The 19,035-nt window shown below is 36.6% G+C and overlaps 1 protein-coding gene across 2 annotated transcripts in view; it reads right to left on the reverse strand.

Annotated features, from left to right (window-relative positions):
* NKAIN2 (sodium/potassium transporting ATPase interacting 2) overlaps positions 1-19,035 on the reverse strand; it is a gene marked incomplete at both ends in the record, with an annotated part of 979,365 nt that overhangs the window by 134,536 nt on the left and 825,794 nt on the right. The window contains one exon of one of the 2 annotated variants that reach the window (XM_082633450.1): positions 18,475-18,675. The exons of the other annotated variant lie outside the window; for it this stretch is intronic. Within the exon in view, the coding sequence (XP_082489576.1) occupies positions 18,475-18,675 (201 nt within the window). The remainder of the gene's footprint in view (positions 1-18,474; positions 18,676-19,035) is intronic. 2 annotated transcript variants of the gene reach the window in all.

The following is a 19,035-nucleotide window of genomic DNA, read 5'->3' on the forward strand; positions in this document are numbered from 1 at the left end:
TTGCTGTGAATAAAAACAGCTGCCCCTTTTGTCTTTGCTTTTGAAGGCAGTACATATGCTTGAGTGATTGAACAGAAGCTGGTGTTGGCTCTTCATGTGCTAAAGCAGGAGGGAGATCAAATCTGGTACATACCCTATGGTCAAGTACCCACCCACAAGGCTAATTAAAATGTGTTGGACATTATGGCACATGACTTTTTTTGAATTATGGTTTTCTCAGGGTATATGCCCAGTAGTGGGATTGCTGGGTCATATGGTAGTTTTATTTTTAGTTTTTTAAGGAACCTCCATACTGTTCTCCATAGTGGCTGTATCAATTTACATTTCCACCAGCAGTGTAAGAGGGTTCCCTTTTCTCCACACCCTCTCCAGCATTTATTGTTTATAGATTTTTTGATGATTTTGATGATTTACAATAGCCAGGACATGGAAGCAACCTGTGTCCATCAACAGATGAATGGATAAGGAAGATATTACTCAGCCTTAAAAAGAAACGATATTGAATTATTTGTAGTGAGGTAGATGGACCTAGAGTCTGACATACAGTGAAGTAAGTCAGAAAGAGAAAAACAAATACCATACGCTAACACATATATATGGAATCTAAAAAAAAAATGGTTCTGATGAACGTAGGGGCAGGACAGAAATAAAGACACAGACATAGAAAACGGACTTTAGGACACGGGGAGGGGGAAGGGTAAGCTGGGACGAAGTGAGAGAGTGGCATGGACACATATACACTGCCAAATGTAAAATAGATAGCTAGTAGGAAGCAGCCACATAGCACAGGGAGATCAGCTCGGTGCTTTGTGACCACCTAGAGGGCTGAGATAGGGAGGGTGGGAAGGAGACGCAAGAGGGAGGGGATATGGGGATATACGTATGCATATAGCTGATTCACTTTGTTATACAGCAGAAACTAACACAACATTGTAAACCAATTATACTGCAATAAAGATGTTAAAAAAATGTGCTGGGCTGCTACTGGGATCTCACACACTATCCTCTAGATGGGGTTCCTGCCTTTCATGTGGATTCGGCTTGGTAGACCCATTACCAAACTCCCTTCTTCCAGTGAACTCTATGCAAAAGAAAAAAAAAAAAGGAAAATAGCTTCTCTGAATGGGGGAACTATTGACGTGGCAGCACAGGAGTGGCAGAGAGATTCAGATCTGTATAAAGAGATAATTCAGACAAATATAGGCAATGTAAAGAAGTCTCATTAAAAAGTCCACATCGAAATACCGAGACTTATCTTCTCACCCACAGGAATAGAAGTTTCTGTTTTCCATGATCACATTAAATGGGACAGGAACATATGATCCTTTTTCTGCTAATGGGATGTGACTACAGTAGTGAATTAACACTTTCTTCTTATGGTTCATTCTGATTCAGTAAATGGCACAGGTGATATTTCACCTGTCAAGTGTTTACTTATGTTTGTTCCAAAATGTGTTGAGGAAGAGGGTGGGTGGGAAATCCAGGCTGATCTTGATCAGAGAACAGAGTGTATTCTCTACTTAGAGCTGAACATTTATCATGACACATGCTGGCTGCACAGTCAAAACTTATCACCGCCCACAACTTCCGAAGCACGACAGGGTATCTCTGCGGGGGCCGCTTCCTCGGCAGATGCGGTTTGATATGTCAAGGGCAGGACCTGAGTAAAATGGCGGTAATATATTCAGCTGGGCCTTCTTTGTGTGAGTGATTGGGGAGGCTTTATTAATTTGACCTCATGAAATTTTTAAAAAAGCTTATTTAATCCAGTTTATAGTTCTCTGATGAGAACTGGTCATAATTTCAAGTTGGAATATATCAATCTTTATATTAGAGAACATTGATTTATATTGACCCTAAAACATAGATCAAGAGGAGAAATTTCATTCAAGTCAGCACATTGTGTTTATATTTTATCACAGGTGTTGGGAGTCTTTTTCCCTGTGGACTGAAGTGACCTTAAATACTACTTTGCTTACACAATTCTTTATAAGACTTAATTCTGAGCTGACACAATAATGTCCTATGGTTGTGAGTTCCTACAAAGATATTGGTGTCTACTGTAAAATCTTTATGTCACATAAGCTTAAACTTAATATTTCAGCTAATAAAAGATTTTTAATGTTATGCCCCCAGTCAAATGTTGTTACTTTTTTATAAGTCATAAACAAATTAATACTGTGACCACTTTCAAGTGTATGGTGTCAACATCTCTTTAAAATAGACTTTGAAATTTTCTAACTTATGACTATAACATTCTCCATTCTACACTGGACAGTAGTTATTAAAATTTGGTATCTCTCTGATCATAGCTCTCTGGCTATTTCTTTTTTTTTTTCTTAACATAATTATTGGAGTATAATTGCTTTACAATGGTGTGTTAGTTTCTGCTTTGTAACAAAGTGAGTCAGTTATACATATACATATGTCCCCATATCTCTTCCCTCTTGTGTCTCCCTCCCTCCCACCCTCCCTATTCTGGCTATTTCATGATTAGCCATTTCTTGATAATTTGTCCTCTGAATCTGTTCACCATTTTATTTAAGTGTGTCACCAATAATTTTTATTCCTAAAAGAAAACTTGGATTAATACATGTATATAAATGCTTTGGGGATTGAAGTAAATCTTAGCTTTCTTGAAGGATATGCATGTGGTATCCTTTGCCAGTGTTTGCTCTCCTCTTTACATTTCTCTGACATTTCCCTTGCCTTTCCTGTCATTGTTCTCCTCCCTCTGTTCCTTTCTTTCACTATGTTTCTGTTTCCTGCAAGTTTGTCTGCTTCACTGGTTCTCAAGGTATCAAGACTGAATTTCAGTGATCTCTCAAGTCTTTATTTCCATTTCAGCTTTCTCACCTGTTTATAATTGAGGTGCTTAGAAGGCTAGAATTACAAGAAACATGGAAGCTTTTCTTACATGGAAAGGAAATCAGAGGGATTCTAAATTATATCCAATTATAGATTTTCCAAGCATTCATTTTCTCTATCCCCGTATGTCTCAATCTCCTCTCTTCATTCCCATCTATGGGAATGCATATGCAGCAGAGCACATACACTGTGCATATACCGTGGCCATAAGCAAAGTAACCAGAAAGCAGCAACATCAACAACATAATTACCCCCTCTGAAAATGATATCATTCTATAGCAAGCATCAGTGAAAGGCTGCAGACATTTATCTGAAAATACCAATTGAATTACTAGATTAACAATATACCAACATGATGCATCAAACCCTTATTCTGTGAACTTAGAAAATTTGAAAAACATGTAATCTACATTCATTCAGAGATGTTCTTCTTTCTAAATAACATTTTCCCAAAAAGGAAGTAAAAGACAGTCCACTGGTGTGATCTCTATTAAACAAGATGATATTCTTAGTGGGAAGCAGGAAGGATGGAAAAAGGATGTTAAAACAAATTGCTACTGCTTTATAGTTGGCCTTGAAAATAAATAATATGTAAATAGAGCTCTAGGTCAGATTTCTTATAGTGCTAACAAAACAGTAGGTGAATAACTGAAACAATATAAGGATTTGGAAGAATATAGGGCTGTAGAATATGACCGGGTTCTAGCTTAGTCTCAACCACTAATTGATGGGCTGCCAAAATGAAGATTTTTCATAGATATGCAACAAGGAAATTTGTATTATTGGGTTCTTATTTCTATACACAGACACCTTACTCACTGCTAAATTGCTTCTTAATCAAGGTCATTAACTAGAATACAGTCACGTGTCAAGAAATGTGCAAAAACACCTTCAGGATCTAGAACAGTTCACCAATCCTATGCATTTTGTTCATGGCAGAGGCCCTCATTGTGACCCAAAAGTGAATTATTGTTTTTTTAAATAATTCTGATAATCTCAGTTTTCCTATCCACCGAAGACTAAAAATAACATAGAAGCTGGAGAAGCAGAAAAAGATAATTTTGGTCAAATGAGGCAGACAAGACTCAAATGCAAGGAGAGTTCAATTTAGAAAATTTATCACAGTTAACCACATTAAAGTTTCAAGGAGAAAAATTATGTAATCATCAAGATAAGTGGAAAAATGTTTAATAATTTCACATACACTCTTATCAAAGAAAGGAGAGAAGGAAACTTGACTTGATAAAGAGTATAATACAAAAAAAAAAAAAAAAGCAAAAGCAAAACAAACCCAGCAAGTATCATCCTTAATACTAAATTTTAGAGCATTTACAGTAAAGGCCAGAATAAGACAAACATGCCAGATTCCTGATAATAGATCTATAGTTCATTATCATGCTGGCAAATACAAGAAGACCACACAAAGATGTAAGGTCAAAGGAAAAGAGAGGAAGGAAACATTATTATTATTTGCAAATGATATGTCCACCTACATTGAAAATCCAAGAAAATCTACAGGCATGCCTTCAGAGCAACAGAGTTCATCAAGGTTGCTGGACACAATATCAAAATTATTCCTAAATCTCAATATTTACAGTTGGAAAAAGTAATAGAATTAAAAAAAATCAAGTTCATAGTTCTAATAATATCTCAGGTACCCAGAGAGGTTTCCTGGGTACAATAAGAGCTGTGCTAGTCTTTAATGGAGATAATTATTAAATTTATTGTGTTATACAAAAGAAGACTTGAAGATTATACAGCTATGACATTTATAGTTGGAATAATCAATAATGACACAAGTAGGGCTTCCCTGGTGGTGCAGTGGTTGGGAGTCTGCCTGCCAATGCAGGGGGCACGGGTTCGTGCCCTGGTCCAGGGGGATCCCGCGTGCCGCAGAGTGGCTGGACCCGTGAGCCGTGGCCGCTGGGCCTGTGCATCCGGAGCCTGTGCTCCGCAGCGGGAGAGACCACGGCAGTGGGAGGCCCGCGTACCACAAAAAAAAAAAAAAAAAAAAAAAAAAAAAGACACAAATAATGTCTCTCTGCTCAACACTGTAAGATATTATTTATTCCTTAATCAATTTTTAAATTTAGTGCAACTTCCAATAGTGTTTTTCATAGAACTTGATGCATTAATTTAAAATTCATATGGAGGAATGAAAGCCTATGAAGAACCACTTGATTCTGAAGAAGAAACAAGAAGTGAGCACTTCCCCTATCAGATATCAAAACATATTACAAAGCTATAATAATTAAAGAAGTCAGGCATAAATACAAGGATAGTCAAAAGATCAGTAGAACAGCGTAGAGAGCCTGGAAACAAGCATATAGGTAAATGAAAATAACAGAATTAGCAACCAGTGGGGAAATAAAGGATTGTTCACTAAACGATATTAGGACAACTTTCTATTCTTATGGGAAAAATCAATTAAGTATTGTTCAAACATCACACTAATAAAGAAAAGTAAATCTAAAATAAATTAAAGAGGTAAATGTGAAAAGCAAATGTTTAGAATATTTGTTTTAGAACAAATATAGGAGTGTATTTTTGAGATACCTAGGTGGGTAAAATCTTCCTTAAGTAAGGTTTAAAAAGCACATGTCTTAAAGGAATATATTTGATAAATTTGACCACATCAAGATGGAAGACACAACAAAGCTAAGGGAAAGACTGGAATAGTAATAACCTCAAAAAGATGGCTTTTCAGAATATTATTTTAAACTAACAAATATTTTTCAAAACTGGAAAAATAGACAAAAGGTATGACTAAAGACTTCACAGAAAGTAAAACCTGAATTTCTACGAAGCACATGGAAAGATCCTCATGTTTCTGAGTAATTAAGGAAATACAGATTTAAACAAGGTGACAATGCCACCCCTAGATTACTGAGAAATTTGAAAGTCTAACTTCTCTTAGCTTTTAAGGTCCTTGAGAGGAGGAGAGCTACATTAGGATTTGTCTTGGTTTTGATCATTTCCTAATTGACCTATAGCCATTTAGAGGCATCAGCCAGCTGCACTACAAGGTGGGAGGTAACAAGAAAGGACAAATGAAAAAAAAGACGGTAGTGATGATGCAGGGGATGAGCCAGGAGCTTGGGAAAGAAAAATGCCAGTGCGGGCCTATTTTTTAGGAAAATCTCCAAATTGGGCCTGATATAAAGCTGGCACCAGATGTGTAAAGATTTTTTTCCTTCTGAAGGGACCTGAAGAATGACTAATGTTTTTAATAAGGGTTATCAAATCTTGCTAAACTCGTCCCAAGATCCCTATATACTGAAAATAAATGACTAATACAGAGAGCTTCATCTAGTTGGAGGTCACTTTTTTATTCTCCTTTGACTCTTGTTTCTTATCTATTTAAAGACTTGCTCTTTGACTACAAAATACAGCAAAATAAAAGTGAAATGTGATTACATCATGGGTGGAATTTGAAATCAAATTGCATCATGGGCCTGCAGTCTTACCCCAGACAGAGGATATAAAGGGTCATTGTAGGTTTCCCTTTTTCTGGATTGGAGCCTGGGCAAACCTGCTGAGACAGGGGTTTGAGGATATGATCTTCTTTCTTTTTCCAGCCAGAGTGAACAGTGCCATCTCTGGAATGTGGGAGCAAATCCCCCAGCCAACTGGAGGTTCCTAACTTTGGCCTGAGATGTTATGGGGGTAAAAATGATCATTGACTGTGTTGAACACTTCAGCCAGTCTCTGTTCTTGGTGTTTTGAAATGTCCATATATTTTCAATTAAATAAAGTACTGTCTGGCTCAGAGAAGAGAGGCCTTTCCAAGATTGGCAGATTAAAAACCAGTTAGTTGGACACACTTGCAGAGTTGTATTTATTATTGGATAAGGCTGTCATTTTAAAATTGCTGACTCTACAGAGACAAGACTTTGTAGTCAGGAAGGCTTACGCTCTCCTTTTAATATTCCCCGGAGAGCCCTAAAGAATATTCAGTATACTGTAACAACTCATTAAAGATCAATCTAACTGACTCTTAGTTTTGTAGAACATAAATATGCTCCAACTAAAGATCATCTTTTGTTCTTTGGAACTAGAGATATTTCCCTTCCTTCTTCCAAAGTTTCAAGGATATACAGTTAAAAGCACTGTCCCATAATCATAAAGTAGAAAGTTGACTGAAAAGGATTCAGAAGCCGACATAATTTAACAAAACCCAGTCTGGGAGCTTTTTCCAGAAAATTCCTTTTAATATGTTAGAAAGGTGAAAGAGATGGAAGCAGTTCCTACATTAAACATTCTTGAAGACACTTTGGTAGGAATTTATTTTGTGCCCAATAGTCTTAAAGGTCATTATCTTAATGATGAAGGTGACGATAACAAAGGAAACTTAAGTTTCCTGACTCACAAGATCTGATTTCCTCTATTAGCTAAAAGCATGCATCACTGCTGATTTGTGATCCCTTCATCTCACTTCTCTGAATCCTGGAGCAGTAGCTACTAGTCCTACCAAAGAGTGTTCATGAGGCACAAAAAGATGATTGATGAACTTTTCTCCTAGAGTAAGAAACTAGTCAGTGGTAGAAGAGTTAAGAACAGTATTCTAGTCTACCTCCTAAATACTTAGAGGAGTTTTCCTCTCTTTAAAATGTGCTCATTGTCAAGACAAAAGCAAAATTATTGTATAATTCTTGGTGTCCATTCTAATACTAAAGGTAACTGTCCCTCTCTGTACTTAAAATGACCTCAATTTGTAACTACCTGGATTTCCTCCAGAAACATCTATAATTTAATTGTATTTATCCCAGCTCACCTGGAAGAACTCAAAATGACATGGTGACTTTGGTTTGTGAGGTCAGAATCAATAGCCATTAAGAGAATGAGGAGATTTTTAAATCTAGGGGAAAAGCAAGTACCTAAAGTATCCCTTGCATCAGCCTCAAAATTCTAGGTACTCAGACAAGGCGCACATGGTAGAATTTTATCATGATGCAGTACATAGCTTTAATGCCTGGAGAGATAGGAGTTAATACAAGAACTGATCGTCAATCAAAATAAGAGCTAAAGTTCAGCTTTCAGAGTATTTTGGACTTGTGTGGCACATTTAGAGAAGCACACAGATCCTGAAGAAAGACTGAAATAGATGAAAGCTGCAGATAAGAAAATTTTATGTAAGCCAAGTGTATGAGTTTCTCTAATCAAGTCATTGGCATCATGTAAATGCCAGACACCATTTATATACAGCGTAGATACAGCAGATGTTGGCATTTCAGTATAGGTTGCCCTGAGAGAAAACTGCCCTTGAATGGAAGAGGAAGTTTACTGGCAGAGGAGAATGATTTTCTCAGTTAACAGTTATAACCCCAATAATAGAACTGTTTTCAACCAGAGGTTGAGGGGTGGGAAAGGAGGAAAGGTATAATGATACCTCAATTCCAATCTAAAAAAGAATATCAGCTTCAGTTTAAACTGTGGACATGTGGGTTGTATACATAGAACCTTCTCCTCCCTCTCTTCTCAAACCTCAAGGCTTTATGTTAAATGGAACAAATCACATCCTTTGTGGTTCTGCTCTGTTTGGTACAGCTGCTTGCTGCAGGTGGTGCCCTAAAAATATATTGTTTGTTTATTTCACAATAGAGCAGTCTGCAGAGTGGTACCTAAACAGGCAACAGCTCCCTGCTCTTTCTGTCAGTAAACCAAATGATGAAAGACTAAGACCTCTGCCAACCTAGCATGAAAGGGCCCAAATAAGAGGTGCAGGTAGCGCTTGAGGCTCAGCTCCTGATAAGTTCTATTTTCTTTGGCTTCATGAAGCAAAGCTGACAAGCAGACTATCTGTTATCAGAGCCTCTGACCAGGTTTCAGCAAAGCAAAGCCAAGCAACAAACCACCTTTGTTGTGAGAATCATTCTGCTTCTCTGGAGATTAACATCTGTAAGCATATGGGGTCTAAAGGGGAAAAAAAAACTGTAATGGATCACAAAAGGAAAATAAAATTGAAGATTAATCGCAGGTAAATGTTCATGTAGATTCCTTTAAACAGAGCTTTCAATGATTTTTCATTCATAACTTAAATGATCAAATAACTGTCACAGCCACACTGGCAGGGCACTCAGAGTTAATCTTATTTACGGTTGTTGAACACAACACAGTAACTTATATGTGAAAATGTTTTACCCACTATAGTTAAAATAATGATACACAAAATCAAATTTTCATTGGTACTATTCTAGACGTTCCCCACTGAACGAACTTTAAAAAACACCCCCCCCCAAATTTCAAGGTTTATATGAACTAATATGTATAGAGGGAACACTGATGATAATGAGTCATGCCCATCAAACTTTGGCAAGGCATTGTTTACTGTAAAAATCTTAACATCAATGGGATTGTGATGAATAGATTTTACAATCTAATAGATGAATAAGTAAAATGAACACTGGAAGGGATTTTCTAGAAAAAGCTTGAGAAAGATTGACTTACAGCAATCAAATATTTCTCTAAAATTCAGTGATAAAGAAATGCACTGGATTATGAACGTGGATGGAGCCATATTTGCAGTTAACATTAACCAAAAGAGTCATGTGAGAAAGGACTCCCTCATTAAGTACAATACAATATAATATTATGAATTGTTAGGAGAAGAATAGAAGTGAGAAACATATGTGTATGAAAAGTTAGTCTTGACTAAAAGGGTTACTGCTTGAGAGGAATTTAACAATGAGTGGGAGTCGGGACAAATGTAGCCATGGAGCCACAAGGACTGGAATAAGCAAGAGAATAATGAAGACTGGGAATCATACACCCAGTTGCGTGGGTTGAGAACAGTAGAGTTTAAAATCCTATTTGTAGGACTGGTAAAAGCAAATGTACAGAAGGAATATTACAGATGGCTCTTTTTCTACTGTGTAAACAATATTTAGCTCAAGTATGTTTGCCCATAGTTTTATTCCTTTTCTCTCAAGTATAACACATGAAACAATAAATTATCCCTTGTATTATAGCTATCATTATAAATCATCTTTACATCCTTCTTTTGAGAATGCCTTGCTGTTATTTGAAAACACTAACGCATTCTACTATTATTATTCTACCACTGTGTGTAGAAGTTCCTGTGAGGAGGAAATTGCCATCACAGACTTATTTCTTAAAAAATTTTTATCATAATAACTGATCATGAGTGGAAAGACGTCTTACAGGCAATGATACTATCTATATATGACAAAGGAAGATGGTAACCTTTGTTCAAGTTCAACAGCTTGTCATGTTTGTCAAAAAAATACTTCATTTTACTATATATATTGATTCTTTCTTTCTGAAATAATTTATGACTAAAATTAAATATAAGAAATGGGATTGCACATCATTCATTGTACAGTACTCTATGGAAGTAATTTAAATCTAATTTGTAGGACTGGCAAAACTTAAATCTAATATTATTCAAGAAAACCCAATTATTAGTGATTTGTTGCAGGCTATAATCCTCACTACCATCTTAAATATATTGGTATTTTTATTCCATGATGTTTCCAAGCATTCTCATAGATCAAGTGATATTATGTTTTGTGGGGTAAGCAAGTGCTTCAGACATTACATATAGAAGCAGATATTGCAATCTGATGATAATGGTTGATATGGGATAAAAGTTGCCCCCATGTAGGCTCGTGTGTCGATACACTAAATAGTATCACAATGAATTTAAGAATCACAGTTCTATCCGGGAGTAAGTAAACTTTAGTTCATTTTTGCACATCACTATGAGTTAGCCTGACTAAATAATAATGTTCTTCAGAGCAGTGGAAAAAACTGAGCTAGGGAGAAAATAAATAATACCACTTTTATTGTTTTCAAGGCAATTTCTTAGACATTATCTCATTTAGTTCATAATTACAAAATAGTTTATTATGCAGCTGGGTGTAAGATTTAAGGATAGTTACTCCCAGACTGTGAATATTTTACCTGATATTTCTGAATTTACATGTAGAGAATACCAGTGAATATTAAAGGCAAAAAATTCTTAGATTTAATTTGACTTTAGAGGCTGTTCAAGTTCTTGCACTCTGCTTGTTCCCAGATTCGCAGAACTGCTCACCAATTTACAAGGGCACCTTTCAGGAATAAAGCAAAATAAAATAAAGGGCATGACAACTGATTGTTCAGGGTTTATTTTTACCAAAACTTGATTGACATCTGTGGATAAGACATTAAGGTGTTATGCTCTGAAGGGATAGTGTTCAAATGAATTTGTTATCGTCTAGAGGAATTGAGAATAGATTAGAAATTTAAACATGTGCCCATTTCAGAAGTATCAGTTGGCCTTGGTATTTCTTACTACTCAGGGATAAATCCAGTTGGGGTTCTAAACTTAGCTTGTGGAACATTGTTTATGTGCTTTGGAGTACTCAATTGTATCAAGAACTGTCCTTTCCCGATTCTATTTACTGCCTTCGTTCTCTTAATTAAGAAACTTTGTCCACTGGAAAAATCCCCTGTTTACAATTGTGATTTGGGTTTTCTTCCCATATATTTGTGACTATTTGTATAAACTATTCTGATGTTGCAGAAAGACAAATCACATTTGTTTCCTTTATTGACAAGCAAGACTGTGTATCTGAGTACCCAAGAGAACTAGAGTTGGAGCACTGTGTATAATATTTGAAGCCAAGCATCAAAACTGTTGAACCATCCTGGGAGCTAGGAAAGAAGCCGAGTGCTTGTCATTCTGTCCATTTCCATCGCAGACAACAGGCAGTTTTGTGCTAAGAAGAAAACTATTGTACAGTTTTGCACATTGGACTAGAATCAGAAGACTCAGTCCTAGCTCTATACCAACTCACTCTTCAGTGTGGAGATATGGTAGGCACAGTGTAAGTACACAGACTCAGTATTTGACCACAGGTTAATTATGTGACTAACTAACTAGTCACATGACTATGTGCTTTACCCTGCAGTACTGGAAGGGAATGACTTTTAAGGCCCAGAAAGGAGTTGGTGGAACAACCAGAGCTATGGTACCATCTTGGCATATAGAATTATCTTCTTGACCAAACACCTTGTGTTTCTGAGCAATTCAGGACATTTGAGGAATCAGTAGTAAAAGAAAAGGGAAGGGACTAATATTTCTGGTGAAAATTTTGAAAAATATATCCACCTTGGCCCTACCTCAGGCCTAAGGACAAAAAACTTCCAGAAGTACATTATGTTTATGGTAATCTTTTAAACAACTGGGTAGGTAATTCCTAGTCTCAGCTAGTGTTAGCAACCACTGCTTTAGGGGAATTGGTAGGGGCCCCAAGGGGACAGGGGACATCCCTGTCAGCCCTCCCCAAGAATTAAATGCCTGCTCCCCACTCTGTGGCTGTTGCTATGGACTGTGGGAGGGAGGAAGGGAGGAAGGAAGGGAGGGAGGGAGGGAGGAAGGAAAGAAGGAAGGAAGAAAAAGAAAGGAAGAAAAGGAAGAAAGGAATAAAGAAAGAAATAACCACTGCTTTAGAATAGTGGCTTCCGAACATTTCTCTTCCCACATACCCTGAAAGAAATTTTTTAAAATCCATTTGAAACTAGGTACATTTGAAATTCATATCTGATATTTTCATCATTAGTCTAAATGCCTTCAAAAGGACTATTTATTTTGGTATATTATAAATATTAATCTATTTTAAAGATACATTATTTATTCTTATAAATATATCCAATGAAATTTGAATACCACTATGATGTGAAGTTCACTTTCTTTCATGTAAAAACACACATACATACTCTTCTATAACAATCATAAATTTTATGTAGTTCCAGTTTCCACAGAATTTTTTCCAAATGTGGTATGTTTATTTACTTGAAAGTTTTATATTGATCATTCTATCATATTTCTCTGTATAACTATATATAGTTATATATATATATACACACACACATATATAAATTTGTATGTATTACATTGAATATGTATAAATTTAAAACTGATCTTTCTTTCCCATGTCCATAAGGCATTAAGTGTTAAAAATGGGCTTTTTTTTGACATTTAAAATTTTTTTCCGCTTTACTGAGGTATGACTGACAAAATTGTAAGATACTGAAAGTGTACATTATGGTGAATTGATATACATATACATTATGAAAGGATTCACACTATCTAGTTAATTAACATATTCATCACCTCACATATTTCTCTCTTTTTGGGGGGGTGAGAACATAAAAATGTATTCTCATTTGAGCCATCATCACAATTATTATTTTATACAATAGATCAAAACACCATAGTCTATTACAAATGTTGATCAAAATAATTACATAAAAAATAAAATTTCATTTGAAATGCAATTCTGATTAATACTAGAATGAGGCAGAATTTAGCATGAATTCTATTCTAGTTGCTCTTGTTTTAGGTTTAAGCATGGAAAAACCTTGTTCTTTCAAAAATAGAGTATTGAAGGCCTTTTGTTATAATGACATCACTCAAATTCTCCAGCTTCTTCTAAGTTGGGTGCCACATTTACATATTACCTATCAGAAGAATTATTTCAGGTAATCTACCAATTGGCAAATCTATGAGGTTTTCCTTCAATTATAATGAAAGCAAAGAGTTGGAAATTGCCCAGTTTGCAACAGCAATTTCTAGAAAGTATAAAAAAAAACCCACCAAGATATAATAAACGGCCATTATGCTTGTAACTCTTTCTCATAAAGGCACCTAGACTAATCTGGTGTATGTAAAATATGTGGGAAATATTATTTAATTTCAATATATTTTTGTCAATTAAAAACATGTGCTTTGAGTGTATTTTTATCAAACTATGGAGCTGCAGGTCTGGCTAATTTAGTTTATGCAAAATGGTGACTCCAATAACATAAATGGCTAAATCATTTTTCCCTGTAAAACAAATCAAACTTACTTTTTGTCTTAAAAAAAACTGTCTTAATTTTTCAACTCAAATAAATGTAATAGAGGATATCCACATTGCAACCGTTGCACTTCTGAATGCAGCAGTAGCTGGCTATCAGCTCACACCATTTCTCCCACTCATCCCTTTAAAACATCCCTTGCAAGTTCACAACTTAGATTTAATATTTACCACGTTAATAGCAACGTCCTAGGCTACGTGAAAATCGGAACCCAAATCTTTGAAAATCAGACCTCTGTGGATAAGTGTTTCCAGATTATAGGAGAAAAAGTCAGCGTGAGCAATAAGGCCCTTTACTCTCATATGCATGCACCACATACTTCGGCAACATCTAGAGAAACACCATGTGCCATTCCCAGCACAACCCCAAGTCAACTTGGATAAAGGCAGTCAAAATTTTTGCAAATTTCTTCACCAGTGGTATTCCTAGGCAAGTCTTAGCAAGCCAAATGGCCAACGTATTATATATCATTAGCTGGAAATAATTGGAAACATCTGTGACTCTATCCATCTGAAAGGCATATATTTTACTTTCAAAAGTTTTTGGTACCACGATATGTTGAACAATGATTTCTATCATTTCCTGCACTTTACAGAGTACAGAGTTTTATGAATAGGGAATAGGTATAACTGAAGCTTAAACTGGACAGTGAACCTATTTTTTGGCTATGAACAGGGCACCAGAAACTTTTATAAAGTTTTCTTCCCTGCTAATTTGTATACAGTTTTAAGCCACTTTTAATGGCTGTAGGAAAGAGTAAACTTATTTATATTTTTACCAACATCTTCTACTGGTCTCTTAAGTTAATAGTCAACCTGCTATGAACTTAGAAGTGTGTCAGAAGTAAAGGAAATAAAGAAAAACAAAGCCCAGCAATTTTGTTGGAGAAGTTCATATAACATTTAGAGATGCTGGTCCTCTGGAGGTAGCTGGAGAAGAAAGGGATTAAGTATTTGCTTTTGTTTTCCAATGAATTATTTGGAATTTTAACATATGTTTCAAAATAAAAAGTTACTTCAGTTAGTACAATAAAAGTTTCCCTTAATGATTCATTTATTTACATTTCTTTGTAAAACATACGCCCTCTTCATTGTGTTGGTTATAGGAAGTAAGGTATAATGTGTGTGCGTAACAAACATGAGGTATATATGCCTCCCTTCCCCTTACCCATGGGAGACATAGCTAATTAATCACGGCATTCTTTGCTACTGAAGAGAAGTCCGAATTCTGGGGTTTCATGAATCTGTTATCCATCAGCTGATGCCGGCATGCAGATTTAAGCCTATTTCCTTTCCTTGGTACCAGAGAAAATCTCAGGTCAGCATGTCCACCCTCCCCATTTACTAGCTAAGAAATCTTGGGAAAGGCTTTTAATCTGTTCTGCTGCCCTCACAGGACTGTTACACAAGTGAAAAGATTAAATTCCCATAAACGCATTTTGTAAACTGTACAGTTGCAATCACACATTGTCTGAAGAAATAAGATTAATTGTTTTGTAATGTAAACAGCACCATCTCTTTAGTTAATCTCTTCCTGGGCTCTTTCCATACATATTTATTTTATCTATTTTGTAAGAGCAGATCTTTTTTATTTTTGGTTTTATTAAAACTATCCACACCTGTATTCCCTTTGAATGTGATATCTGATCCTAACCAGAATAAAATGCTGCTGGAGAAGGAGAAAGCTTGAAATCTCACACCTGGCTCATCATTATGGTGCTCTGGCAGTCCTTTCTTCTCGGCTGGAGGCTGTGTGATTAATAACCCCTCTTCCCAATTATATGGATATAATACTCATCTTCCTTTGGCTGGAGATGGGAGATATCTTATAAATGTGTGATGCAACTGGGGGCTTCGTGAATGCTAATTTCAAAATCAGCTAGGAGTTGATTGGCAGAAAACCGAACAATGGGATGACAGGTGTGCTGGGGGTCAGGAATCTGTGAAAGAGAGGCTGAGTGAAGGTGGAGAAAAAGAGCTAGAGAGATTTGGAGTTAATCAAGAGCAGTAGCTGGGACAGCAGCCGTATATGGAAGCAGATCTAAGCCAGATATCCTGGAAGAGAGGGCAGCTTCGAAGGCTGGTGAAAACAAAGAGAGATGTGGGAGTTTAGCTGACTTCACAAAAAGCAGGATGGAACTAAGACGCCAAGATGATGCCATACATGGCACAAACGTATTCTCTGTGTACCACATTCCTGAAGTGTACCTGTCTGCCCCAGGTTTGTACCCGAGGAAACACGCCCATTTCTGATTATGACAGCCTCAATGTCAGAGACGCTGCCATTTGTTTCTCTAGATGCCAGCAGGGGACATGCACTCAGGAAGTGTTCACCGGACTGGACGGAACTAAACGTTGAATTGTCAGGAAGATGATTTGGGTAACACGAAAAGGAGAGAAGCAGAGATTCGAGCCACAGTTTCACCCCTTAAACATGCTGGCAGAAGTGATGAGGATGACTACAGGAACATTTAGTTGGAAGGCTTCCAATAACTAGGCGGAGCACATTGTTCAAGATAAGCCCCATTTTGGTTTGGGTTCTAAAAGTCTAGTTAAGATGTGCTAAGTTTTCTGCATAGCAAATGCTTTCACCCCAAGGCCAACTAGATAATAACAAGTCTAAAGACAGAAAGTGTGTTGAAACTTTTCCAAAAAACTGGCTTGGGTATCTGTTGCTGACTTACTCACTCTCTCAGGTGATCCAGTCAGCATAGCAAAAGAACTACCCCAGAGAGAAGAACAGGTGGAAAGAGGAGAGGTACGGATGCCACATCCTGTGATGGCCCGCCCAAACGATTGCCCCACTCAACCGGGGGCAATGCAGACAGGAGAAGTGAGAGCCAGTAGCTTGATATATTGGTCACATCTGCTCTTAGGGACACTTCATCCATCTTCTTTGCACTCTAGCCACTTTGCCTTTACGGATGGTTTTTACTTATGTAAAAATATTTTTTCTTTGGGCAGTGTGACAGACTCAACACATGCTTCCATGTCCAAATGTATTTCTTTAGCAAATTATCTGCAAGCCAAAATTTTATGTGGGGTTTAATAAATCTGTGAATATAGTTTATACATACACACATTAATTCAAATAACTCTAAAATAGTTGCATTTAACTGTCCATGTACACAGACTATATGTTTACATCATCCCTGATGGATAAGTGGAAGTTTTCCAAAAATTCTGGGTACAGTAGAAAGAGGGAGTTCCAAGGAAGGAATATTACCTCTAAAACTCCTCTCTAATACATATATGAAGGCATTGAATCTGTTGCCAAATACCAGAAATATTTTACTTTTCCCATGGAGAATGAATACTTCACCTAAATGAATTTAAACAGTGAAATGACTACCTCCATCCCATCAAATCTATCTTTACTTAAAAATAATCAAAATGAAAAGTTTTAGAGTTTCAAACTATTAGAGAAGGTTTTTTATTTTTATTTTTTTAATTAAGAAGTGCTTCAGCTTGGACATATTCAAGGGAGATCACTCAGTGCTTTAGCCAAGAACATAATTCAAATATTGTGGAAATAATTTATGCTACTCTTCAAATATTTACAGGTCTCCCTCCTTCCTGACCAATTTGTGACTGTGTAGGACTGTGTGTCTAGTTCTGGACAATGAACTATGAGCAATGATGGGCTTCTCCTCCCAAGGAGGAGCATTTTTGTGCCATTGTAGACACTCCAGATCTATCCTTGCTCTCTGGCATGGAAACCTGTGATGATTGAGATGGTGGCTGTGTACCTAGCCTTGTTTCCTTAGTGGCAGTGATTGGTAAAACTTCCTGCTGACCCATGAGAATAAACCTTTGTGGGTTTTAGTCACAGAGACTTGGAAAGTGTTTACTAGCACAGCATACAAAGCCCATTGTGATTATATATGTGTGTGTATGTATATGTTTATATACATATATTCCTCATTTTAAAAAATCTAATAACTATATATTAGTTACATAACCTAATACACACACTCACATAGTTTCTTTTTAAATTCCAGAAAAATTTTATGTGAACCAATTGGTGCCATTCTACCCAGAACATTTTATGTCTTGTTATTTAAGAATTGTGAGTTAATATCATTCTCAAAGTAGTTAAATAAAGAGGTCACAAGCAGATTCTACTTGTATTGTTTGTTGTTTACAATTGTTAAGACTGTGCTCCTCAGTTGCAGATCTACATGGAGTCTAAGAAAATATAAGTAGATCTGCACATACACAATCTGTAATAAATAAATGGAGACATGTATAATAAAGTTGCCTTAACTTTATGAATCCCACAAAACTGTGCATTTAGCTGTAGTGAAAGTTCTTCAAAAACAAAGGAGTTATTTATAATTCCAACTGCCTTCTCGTAGAGGGAGCATTCTTCATTGGCATAATACTATGAAAAATAGGGGCATGATAGTCTAGAAGTGGAATTTATAGAAAAGCTGAATTGTTTTGAAAAAGGTGGAGGGGGCGTGATAAAAAGAGATGGATGGTACCTAGGGGAAATCTAAGAAGAAGCTAGGGCAAGGGGAGAGGGGAATTCCCAGAATTAGCAGCACAGCCAGAAAGAAGCACTCGGCCCACAGCACAGCCTGGTTTAACCTGACAAATCCCTGTTAAAAGTGGCACTGATTAGGAAAAAGCACAGAGCCACATTTTACCCACAGGTTCCAACTGTGTGCACTGAGTTTGCACAGAAATAAAACAGTTCCAGAAGCACTAGAAGGAGTGGTTGGCTGTCGACACTTACTGCGAGGACAATCTGGAGGGAACTATGAGCCACTTCTATGTACTGGTACTCCAGAAAACACCCTGAGACCGTGATGTAGCGATGGTCTTCTGGGGCCCAGTCTGGGGCAGGTGTCACTGATGTCACCGTACATCCTGGTCCATTCTCCATCCACCAAGATCGGTGCATTGAAATATTAAAAGTCAGGATAAGGTCTGTTTCCTGCAAGAAGGCAATTTATAAGGATGAGAATTACTTTGTAAATGTTAGTTAGCTTATTCGGACTGACTTGCTTTTGAGTTTCCCATTTTGAAATGTGGGTGTTTTCCCCTCCCCTTGCTGTATTTTATAGGCAGAAAGGTAGCATCTAAAGTCAAACTATCAGTTCCACCTGAAAATTATGTCTATCGATTTCATTTATGAAGGTTTGCCTGACTGCAGTGATACAAATAAAAATACTTATTAGTAAAACTGTCAGACTTACATTGTTACACTGAAAAGTCTTAGCTTTTAGGACTTGTAAATATTACAAAGGGAGTGTTTTAAACTATTTTTATCAAGTGCAGTTCATCTTCAGTCTGC

This window comes from Mesoplodon mirus, assembly GCF_964341445.2.
Source record: "Mesoplodon mirus genome assembly, chromosome: 10".
NCBI lineage: Eukaryota > Metazoa > Chordata > Mammalia > Artiodactyla > Ziphiidae > Mesoplodon > Mesoplodon mirus.